At 37.6% G+C, this 12007-nt stretch overlaps 1 protein-coding gene across 2 annotated transcripts in view; it reads right to left on the reverse strand.

Moving 5' to 3' along the window:
• The window catches only part of LOC126203504 (nuclear receptor corepressor 1-like), a 395459-nt gene that overhangs the window by 195090 nt on the left and 188362 nt on the right, over positions 1–12007 (reverse strand). For both annotated transcript variants that reach the window (XM_049937831.1, XM_049937830.1), the window contains exon 6: positions 10504–10611. In XM_049937831.1, coding sequence (XP_049793788.1) covers positions 10504–10611 — 108 coding nt within the window. The remainder of the gene's footprint in view (positions 1–10503; positions 10612–12007) is intronic.

Here is a 12007-nt window from a genome sequence, read left to right on the forward strand (position 1 = left end):
AACTTTGCTAATTTCTTCTCTATTTCATTGTCGTAGTCAACTGTGACAAGACAGCCTAAGTAATTAGAACATTTGTCCTGCTCTATTGTTCTTCACAATTTTTGTCTGTACAGAATATGTTCCTTTGATAGTCACTGAATTTGTCTTCTTTTCTGAAATTGACAAATGGCACTGCCACAAAGCTTACCTAATAAATGTGTTTCCCTATGTACGTCATCGTCATTATCTGCGAGTAGTGTGGTATCATCAGCACTTAACAGACAGTTCAAGCAGGAACTCCTTCCATTTCGGAATTGCGTGATCTAAATAAATGTTAAAAATTGTGGACGAAATGCTGCACCCTCGTCTTCTCCTTTGTTTGTGGCTATAGGTTGTGTTAAGAGTGCCATTTATACCTAAAATTAATTACAACTGTGCATTTGTCAAGACTTTTTAAAACGTTTATTAGGTGTTCTGGATATCCTCTTTTCCTCATAACTCTCCACAGTTCCTTTCTATCAAAATTACTGAAAGTCTACACAAAATCAATGAATGCTAAATAGGTTTCCCTATTATACTATGCTTTTCCATTATTCATTTTATTATAAAACTGCATCTTTTGTCGAACTGCCTCTCTGAAATCCCATTTGTTCTTTGCCTAATAAACTCTCAGCTATAACCTTTAACCTCATGTTCACTATTCTTACATGAAGTTTGTATGCGGTATCAAGCAAGGTGATTTCTCTCTATTTCTTACAGCTATTGCGGTCTCCTTTTTTCAACAGTGGTATCACATTTACTTGTGACCATGCTTTCTGGACTAACTCCCCTTCTCCATCATATATTAAATAAATGTAGTAGTCTCTTTTGTAGCAGAGTGCCTTCATATTTTAGCAGTTCAGTATTTATGCCATCTATATCAGTAGCTCTTGTGTCTCTTGTGGAGTTGAGGGCTTCTCTTAATTCATCCATGAGTAAGTTGACTACACATCCTATTTCAATTTCATCCTATATTCTCCGTGGAGCATGTTTCTTCATTCTACAAGTTCTTGTAGTGTTCTACCCATTTCACTTATTGGATGTTATTTATTTGAGCAACTTCTTTTTATGTTTGATGTGGCATTTTCATTTTTTATATGCTGTAATTTGCCTTCCATGCAATTGTAAACCTATCCCAAGATTCTTGACAACCTGGTTTCACTGCCCGATTTGCTGCATTTTTCTCCTCTGTTGGCTCACTGAGCTATTAAAGATAATCATCTTATTTTTTCCTTATTACTTTCTCTAATTCTAGTGTCTAGATTTTTAATACTGTCTTCCCTCTATATTTTTCTTTTTTCCTAAGGCTTCTCCAGCAGTTTGCGTAACTAGAGTTTCTATATTTTTCCATTCCTTCTCTATTTCTTTCACTTCTTTTTTCTCTAGTTCTTGACAAAGTTTCTTCTGGAACAGATCTCATATGCTTTGTTCACTTAGTAGATGTTCTTTGTGGATTTATTCCTTTATCTTTTTTCTGTTAGCTTCTTGTTCTGTTCTTTCTCCATTTCAGGTGAGATATCACCAAGAAAGTGTCAGAACCTACAACGTGTATCATCCATACACCCTGGTCTCTCTTACTTTGCCTTCTAATTTTTCTTAATGATAGTGTATTCAATAAGATAATTTATTATTTTCCTAATTTCAGTAGGAGAGGTATGTTGAATTTCAATTTTATCAAATTGAATAGGTACTGCCTCTTCGATATACTGCCTTGCATTTTCTAATGAATATGCTGGATCCTATTTTCTCTACAACACTTAAAAATGATTATTAAAAATGTTTTCTACCTCTGACTTCTTGTTAACAAACTTTTCATTGTGTTTGATAGAAATACAGTCTTCCTGAGCTCTCGGTTGCCCTGTTTCCCTTTTAACAAAATTTCAAATTGTTTTAATTTTATTATCAGATGTGCTAATTTTTTTTGGACTTTTTAATAACTTTTCTTAAAACAGTGCAGCAGTTTTTATGTTTCACTGTTTCGGGATCATTACTCCTCCTAGCTATAAGATACATTTCCCTTGTGTGTTTACAAGATATTTTTATCTCTTTATCTTTACATGATTTCTTACAATCATATTTCACAGTTTTCTTAGGGAAACTGTTGTCAAATACACTCACAAAGGCATCATGAAATAGGTAAAATTTTAAATTAGCACATGTTCCCTGTACACCTCATCCCAGTCTAATTGTTGCAAGCTTTTCCGAAAATTTTGAATTGTTAAATAGCTAATTGAATGCACTATTTTGGAGAACTGTTTTGCATTACTGAATGGAGTTATATCATATACTGTAACTAGCTGTGCATCATGATCAGACAAACCATTCTTAACAGAAAACGTTTTTATTTGATTAAATTTATCTTTGTCTATGAAAACACTAAATCAATAACTAATGTCAAATTGAAAAAACCAAGTAATACTTCAAGGTCAAGCTTTCTATTGGACCCTTTCAGAAAATCTACATTGAAATACCCACAAATAATAATTTTCTTTCCTTTGTCTGACAGATAGCACAAACAAGAATCCAAGTTTTTCAAAAACAGTTCAAAATTTCGCAATGGGGACCTATACATGGCTACAATTATAAAAGTGCCATTATTTAGTTTAAGCTCACAAGCACATTCTTCTGTATGTTGCTCTACGCAAACTTTTTTAGTTTCCAAATTTTTCACACTTTGACAGATTTTTATATATACGGTAACTCCTCCTCTCTCCGTAGTGTCTCTACTTACGTGTGCTGAAAGCTTATATCCACCTATGTTTACCATTTCCATACCTGTGACTATACGATGTTCAGACAGGCATAGTACATCTATTCCACTCTCAGTTTCTAAATCTTCTAAACAAACATGAAGCTCATCTACCTTGTTTTTTAATCCCCTGATATTCTGATGCAATATATTAACATTATTTTTCACTGCACTTTTTTGTGAATCTTGTGACATACTAACATAATTTTTCACTGTACTGTTACAAAAATCTTGTGATATTTTCACACCTCTAGTACCTGCCTGTCAGAACTTCTCAGTAAGCTTAATTTCAATCAATGTAGGACGAATGGACCCTGATCTTAGCCTAAAAAAGTACTCTCATGAGTTTCAGTGCCCCCCCTCCCCCCTAAAGATTTTGCTATCATCCCAGCCAGTTTACCCTTCCCTTTCCTATTGAGATGCAGGCCACGTCTTGTGAAGTCCCACCTGCCAATACCATCAACGGGAACCAAACCTATGCCTGACAAAGTAGCTGCCTGAAGCAGCTGATCTAGCTTCATACTGACCCTCCTGAGAGAGCTGTTCAATTGGGGCTGATCATACCACATGAAAGCAGGAACCAAGCCAACATTTGTGTGGTTCATTGCAGATGCTATTTTTACCAGGTCACACTCAATATTGTCGCCCTGATCCCTATCAATACTGTTTCCCACTCAATCCACAATCACAACATGACCCTGCTTTGTAAAACCCTTGCACAATGATCCTACATCCTCTATCACTTGGCTACGACGTGCACTGGGCTTGAAAATACTTGTGACCTGGTACCTGTCACCTAATTTTTCCTGCAAGATCTGGCGCACACCTCTTCCATGGCTACTACCTAACAACAGAACTTTCCTCCTATTTTCTACTTTTTTTACAACAGTTGGTTTCCTAGTGAAAGTCTGCTGAGTACTGATTAGGGCAACCAACTCTCCCATATCTCCCGCCTCCCTTACTGTCCACCTGTTTCTCCCGTATATTTCATTTAGTGATCACTGTTATAACCTGTGAGGTACTATCGATAATTGAAATTCTTTCATCAAGATATCTTGAAAACTTTACTTGCAATAATCGATACTATTCTCAATTACTGTTCGTGTCAGCAATCGAAACAGATGAATGTTAGTGCCAAATGTTTCAATTTGTGCTAACTTCTTGGTTTTTCCGTAATACCTGCTGTGAAGTATTCCTGTCTACAGTATTTTCATTTGCTTTTTAAGTGAATGGGTTTTCATTACTCTCACCATGAAAATGAAGATGTGAAAATTCCACGAAGCAAGAAGATGAAGTACTTGTGTGTTTACTTGAAGATATGGGAGGAACAATATTTGTGGTTAAAGCCCACGGCCAACAACGTAAATTGAGCTTACTGTGTGCTACGTAAGCGTGACTTTAGCATCGCTCATGGTGGTAAAGCTGACTGCAGCCGACATTCTTCTACAAAACTACACAATCGGAACGAAAGAGACGTAAAGGCAAATTCAAATTTATTTAAATATTTTGGCAACACCAGCAAGGACATGAAAAATGTTGCAGGTGAGCTCTCGACAATTTTTCATACAGTAAAGCATAATATCAGATACAGAAGTATGGATTGTGCAAATAAATTATCGAAGAATATTTTTCACGACTCTAATTTGGCTAATATGATGTCATGTGGTCAAACTAAGGCAGAAGCAACTATGAAAAACGTTTTGGCACCGAGAACTATTCAAAGCTTCACTGGTGTCTTAAAAGATCCAGCTAAATCAAGTAACTTTTTTTCTATTGCAACTGATGCTTCGAACCACTAAAACAGAAAGATGTTTCCTATTGTTGTAAGATATTTTGATCCTGAAAACGGATTAAAAATTAGACTTCTGGACTTCGTTGAACAGGCTAATGAGACAGCTAATACTGTTAACAGTCTGATCAATTCTTCATTGAGTTTACATAATTTAGATGTAAACAACATGACTGCATTCTGTGCTGATAATGTAAATGTTAATTATGGGAAGCAAAATTCTGTATTTAAACTGCTTAGAGAAAACAACAAGCATTTGGTGAAAGAAAATTGCTCAAATCACTTGCTACATAATGCCACAAAACATGCTTGTGATGCTTTAGAGGTAAACACTGAAATGTTTGTTATGAAAATTAATGGCCACTTCTCCGCATCTGCAAAGAGAAGAGAAGAGTTGCAAACATTCTTCAATTTTTTTGATGCTGAGTGGCTAAAAATTGTTCGTCATGTTGGCTTTCATTAACATCTGCTGTGGACAGACTAATCAAGAAAGAATTAAGAGTTATTTCAAGAGCATGGATGACTAAACAAAAATATTAACAAAGTTTTCTTGTGAAGAAGATCCAGAAAAGGAATGTGTTACTGAGGCATATCTAAATTTCTTTTCCAACATAGGTGCTTTACTGGTTCAGTCTGGAAAAATCCTTGAATCTTCCAATTTATGCACCATGGAGTGCTATGAAGTGATGAAAAATGTGTGTAATAAGATTCAGCAAAGGATTAAAGACAGTTTTTTTGGTACTACCACTGAACAATTATTGAACAGTTTAAGTCCATCCATGGAAAAATGTGTCAGAGATGGTTTAATTCACTTCTACCATTGCTTAAATAATTACATAACAAAACATTTTGATGTATCAAAAGTAAACCCAGTTCACTGTCTTTTACCATTAAAGTTGAAAACTGAACTTTCTTTTGGAGAGTTACTAGCCATAGTTAAAGAATTTGCTCTTGATTTTGTAAATGAGGATGCTCTGTATGAGGAGTTTTCTACTGTAAAAAGTGCTGTCAGTATGGTGAAAACAGAACAACAGCAGAAAGTTGGGTAAAAATTTTTAAAGATTTAAAATTCAAACAAATTGCTGTCCCAAACCTTAGTAAAATCATAGGCTTTGTATTAAGCATTCCAGGACCAAATGCTCACACAGAAAGAGGTTTTTCTCTAATGAACAATAAGTGGACAGATCAAAGAAACAGCTGCAGCTTAGAACTTATTAAGGCAGAGCTTATGATTGAAATAAATTTTGATTAGAATTGCAAAGAGTTTTATAAATTTGCTCAGGAAGATAAATAACTGCAGAGTTGTGCTGCTTCTGTAAATGAGTATTTGTAAATGTGTTACATTTTATTGTGATTATTTCTGAGCATTTTATGTCATGGAAAAAATAAATTGTTTTGTTTAAATTCCTTTTTGATTCCACAGACCAAAAAATGAGTGGATCCTTGTAGGTGTGAAACATAACAGAAAACACAACAAACATGCTTAGAACACATCTGTGTAACACATATTTCAGTACACTTTTAATATATTGAATTTACTCCACAAATGAGTCTTATTAATTTCATTGCGCTCTTAAAAACCTGCTCTCAGCTTGAAGAGCTACCCCAAAATATTATATATGAGTAAAAGCAAGCAAAGTACATCTTACTTTTTATGTTTACATCCCCATTGTCATCCAGTTCAAGGAAACGCATATAATTGTGTAGCTGAAATTCACTATGACTAAATCTCCCTTATAATCATGGTCAGATTTTGGTCATCTCCCTTAAACCTGTGATCAAAAGTTGGTCACCCTCGTGGACTCTTCCTTAGTTGACTGAGGTAGCAAGACAAATCTATGGCTTGTGCCAATGATGAAACTGTCAGATACTCTTTCCGCAGCCCCTGTTCCTTGCTAACACTTCCCACCTGTCTTCACCCTTCTCCCTCCTTAACCTCATCAGTTTCTCCCTAGCACTAGCCAGTTCAGCCTGAAGGGCTCTAAATCTTCCCTTCCTCCTGAAAAGAATAGATTGCTACTCACCATGAAGTGGAGATGTTGGGTTGCAGACAGATACAACTAAATGACTGCTACACAAATAAGCTTCTGGCCAAAAGGCCTTCTGAATTAGACAACATATAAACACACAGTCTGATCTCAGCAGACAGTGGTCACGAGTGTTCGAGCTGCAGTGTGTGTGTGTGTGTGTGTGTGTGTGTGTGTGTGTGTGTGTGTGTGTACTGCCTAATTCAGAAAAAGGCCTTACTTGTCTAGCAGTTTTTTCGTTGGGCCTGTCTGCAACTCAATATCTCCACTATATGACAAATAGCAATCTATAGGAGTGGGACAATCTGGACCAACAGTGCATTGATGAATTTGTGGATAGCATGCCACGACGAATGCATGCCTGAATACAGTCATGTATACAGGCATGCATCAATGGAAGAGAACATGCTACTGGGTATTAGAGGTACCGGTGTGCACAGCAATCTGGACCACCATCTCTGAAGGTCTTGCTGTATGGTGGTACAACATGCAGCGTGTGGTTTTCATGAGGAATGAAAAGGGCAGAAATGATGTTTATGTTGATCTCTATTCCAGTTTTCTGTACAGGTTCCGCAACTCTCTAAACCGAGGTGTTGCAAAACTTTTTTTGATGTGTGTATAAAAAAAAATCTACACAGTAACAGAGTACCTCAATTATCTCAAGATCAGCAATGTAGGAAGAGATGAATTGCTACTTACCGTAAAAAAAGACACATTAAGTTGCAGACAATTGAAAAACACTTACGTAAAGCTTTTGGCCACAGCCTTCATCAGTAAAAGAGAGACACACACCACTCATACACATCTCACGCACCCAAGAGCACCAAGTCCAGTGTCTCAGATCAAGTCCATTTTGTGTGTGTGTGTGTGTGTGTGTGTGTGTGTGTGTGTGTCTTTTATTGATGAAAGCTGTGTCCAAAAGCTTTATGTAAGTGTCTTTTAATTGTGCCTGTCTGCAACAAAACATGCCTTCTTTACAGGAAGTAGAAATCTGTCTTTTCCTATATTGTTGATATTCCTCCTACATGGAATTTCCATTACCTCAAGATCAAGATGTACATAGGGCTGTCACCCCATCTCCATACAGGCTAGTTACCATTCCCTGTCAGATGCACCTGTTGAAATCTCATTATCTTTCACACATCACTGTGAGAGAGACTATGTGGAAGTTTACAATCTAATAACTTTTTCTTTGTAGATATACCTATGTCATTAAAACCTATAGCATCAGTGCTCATGGAAAAACTTCCTACAGTTGTTAAGGGTTTAAGCACTACAGTGAGGATTCTAGGGATAAAAGTAGTTGCACATCTTATGGAATATCACAGTGTGTTTTGTCTAAGAATGCTGTATGTTTGTACACAATCCGATTACAAATATCCGTATACCCCTACCTGATGTATAATTTTTTTTTTTATTTATTTACTTAGTAATCCTCAGCTGACTAGGGCCATCAGCCCTCCCATACAGGGGACCAAGATTCACACTTACACTACCTTTTTTACTTTGTAGTTGCCTAAGAAATAACCATTTTAATATGACAAACAGTATTAAAATGATTTGAGTGTCTACAGAGACAACATGAGAAATAACAATGACTATGAACTAATAAAGCTAATATTGGCAGTATTTCTATTACTGCTGCTGGCAGTAGTGATAATAACAACAACAACAATAATAATAATAATAACAATAATAAAAATAATTAGTAAGTGACAAAATGTTTTCTGATACACAGATTTCTAAGAAAAGGAAATTTAAGGAGACTTCACCAGCTAAGAATACTGGGAAATGATAAAAATATAGATAGAGAAAAGGATGTACAAGGATAATGACTGTGTAGTAGCCATTACTGCTGCTTTAGCAGATATGTCATTAACAGTCTTCTGATGCTGGAGATATGATATAATACAATGACGGAGGTTATTCAAGTTGTGTTCCTACTGCTGAGAATGACTGAGAAAGTGGGTTGATCACCACAATTATAACAAACACAATATTATGGAGAAGACAGACTGCTACTCACCCTATAGAGGAGACAACTGCTATGCATTTGAGCTTTCAGCCACAAGGCTTTCTTCTAAAGTAGGAAACAGACACCAAGTATAACTCTCACTAACATAACCACTGTCTCTGGCACAACTTACACACACATAACCACGTCTCTGGCGGCTGAGGCTCCAGCAACCAAACACAGTGATCATGTGTGTGTGAGTGCACTTGTGTGAATAAGTGAGTGTGTGTGTTTTCTACTTTAGATGACTGCCTAGTGACCAAAAGCTCAAATGTATAGCAGGCTCTTTGTTGTGCCTGTCTGCAACTCAAGGTTTCCTCCATACAGTGGTAACAATCTATGCTTTCCATAATACTGTTATTATTCCATCCAGGGTTTTCCGTTGTTTGATATAATGCACATAGCTACTCATAACCAAATCCAGGTGCCGTGAACTTTCCTGAGAAATATTCTAAAGGATAAAATTGCTGTAATCAGTAATTGGAAGTGTGAGTGTTTGTACAGGTTTCTTTTTGAGAGAAGAGACAATTAGCTGTCATGAGACATAATATAAAAGGAGGTAGAGACTATTGTGTTGCCAGAAGAGAAGGCATATAGCAAAATGGGTCAGTCAGCAGAGTTGTTACTTTGAATGTGGATTAGTTGTTAGATGTCACCAACAGGGACAATTTAGTCCTTCTAAAGCTGACCAAGTTAACTACTGGTAATGTCAAGTTAACTACTGGTAATGTCACTGTGAAGTGGAAATGTGAAGGAACAACTACAGCTAAACCAAGACTGAGCTGACCTCATAAATGGAAGGACAAGGACCCTGAGCATTGTAGAGGGTGGTTGCAAGAAATTGCTTGAAATGTATGAAAGGAATTAGTCGTGAGTTCCAAAGTGCTACCAGCAGTCCAGGTAGCACAGTAACTGTGCATAGGCAGATAAAAAGAATGGGGTGCAATGATTGAGCAGCTGTTCACAGGCCACACCTTTCTACAATCAAGACTATGCAAAGCTTGAGATTGAGTAAAAAGTGATGACAGTGGACAGTGGTGACTGGAAATGAGGGATTTGGGGTGATAAATCATGCTGTACCATGTGGCAATCCCATAAAAGGATCAGAGTTTGCAAACACCAGGACGAGGTTACCTGCCATCACACGGTAGTGCCAATAATGAAGTATGGAGGAGGTGGTGTTAAGGTACGAGGTTAGGGTGAGATCCCCTTATTGCGTTTCAGAAAATTCTAAATGTGAAAGGATATGAACACGCTTTACAGTATTGTGTACTAAATACAGTACGGGAACAGTGTGGAGACAATGATTATGTTAGGATGACATTGTACCCAGTCATAAAGCAGCAACTGTGAGGCAAGGCTTTGTGGACATTCCTATAATGGACTGGCCTGTCCACAGTCCTAAACCCAAAGGAACACTTTTAGGATCAGTTAGAATGTCAAATTTGCTCCAGACTCAAGTGTCCATCATCAGTAACTATTCTGATTTTGGCTCTTGATGAAGAATTGCCATTCCTCCACAGACATTCAGACACTTCACTGAAAATGTCCCCAACATAGTTCAAACCATCATAAAGATGAAGAATGGGAACACCCCATACTAAAGCCCAGTAATAGGTGTCTGGGGCTTTTGATCAGATAATGTAAATGTACACTGACAATACACGTATACTAACAATCACCTCAAATTTCATACACTGTATCATAAAGTTTAAAATTAAGTCACAGCATAAATAAAATACTCATTAACATTCTAAAACACTCCTAAAACTATGTTCTCATCACATAAAAAAATTTAAAATTGTAGACACTGTTGTACGTCACTCAGTTACTTTACTCAAAAAGGTGATCGTCAAACAAATGATAATTTTTTTTATTTTTTTTTTTTTACACTTTATATACTTACTCTATTCTCCGCGTAGATTTTTTGTGCCGGGCTCTGGTGTTTTGGCAGAGCAATTTCTTCCTCCTCCTTTTTAATGGCAGGTTTACTTGCAGCCTCCTCAAGTTCTTGCTGAAATGACAAGCAGGGATCAACTGAGATTACAAAGTAAATATACTGACAAGCTAGTTACAAGAATACTGTCTGTGGTGCTTACTCATTTACAGAAAACAATGCAAGAGACAATAAATTCTGCAACTTCCCAGAAAGATAAGTACAGGGCTATTACAAATGATTGAAGCGATTTCATAAATTCACTGTAGCTCCATTCATTGACATATGGTCACGACAGACTACAGATACGTAGAAAAACTCATAAAGTTTTGTTCAGCTGAAGCCGCACTTCAGGTTTCTGCCGCCAGAGCGCTCCAGAGCGTAGTGAGACAAAATGGCGACAGGAGCCGAGAAAGCGTATGTCGTGCTTGAAATGCACTCACATCAGTCAGTCATAACAATGCAACGACACTTCAGGACGAAGTTCAACAAAGATCCACCAACTGCTAACTCCATTCGGCGATGGTATGCGCAGTTTAAAGCTTCTGGATGCCTCTGTACAAGTTTCACGCGTAGCCCGCAGAAGTCGACGAATAAAGCAAGCAGGGAGCTAAACGTACCACAGCCGACGGTTTGGAAAATCTTACGGGAAAGGCTAAAGCAGAAGCCTTACCGTTTACAATAGCTACAAGCCCTGACACCCGATGACAAAGTCAAACGCTTTGAATTTTCGGCGCGGTTGCAACAGCTCATGGAAGAGGATGCGTTCAGTGCGAAACTTGTTTTCAGTGATGAAGCAAAATTTTTTCTTAATGGTGAAGTGAACAGACACAATGTGCGAATCTGGGCGGTAGAGGATCCTCACGCATTCGTGCAGCAAATTCGCAATTCACCAAAAGTTAACGTGTTTTGCGCAATCTCACGGTTTAAAGTTTACGGACCCTTTTTCTTCTGCGAAAAAAACGTTACAGGACACGTGTATCTGGACATGCTGGAAAATTGGCTCATGCCACAACTGGAGACCGACAGTGCCGACTTCATCTTTCAACAGGATGGTGCTCCACCGCACTTCCATCATGATGTTCGGCATTTCTTAAACAGGAGATTGGAAAACCGATGGATCGGTCGTGGTGGAGATCATGATCAGCAATTCATGTCATGGCCTCTACGCTCTCCCGACTTAACCCCATGTGATTTCTTTCTGTGGGGTTATGTGAAATATTCAGTGTTTAAACCTCCTCTACCAAGAAACGTGCCAGAACTGCGAGCTCGCATCAACGATGCTTTCGAACTCATTGATGGGGACATGCTGCGCCGAGTGTGGGAGGAACTTGATTATCGGCTTGATGTCTGCCGAATCACTAAAGGGGCACATATCGAACATTTGTGAATGCCTAAAAAAACTTTTTGAGTTTTTGTATGTGTGTGCAAAGCATTGTGAAAATATCTCAAATAATAAAGTTATTGTACAGCT

This window comes from Schistocerca nitens, chromosome 9 (assembly GCF_023898315.1).
Source record: "Schistocerca nitens isolate TAMUIC-IGC-003100 chromosome 9, iqSchNite1.1, whole genome shotgun sequence".
NCBI classification, from domain to species: Eukaryota; Metazoa; Arthropoda; class Insecta; order Orthoptera; family Acrididae; genus Schistocerca; species Schistocerca nitens.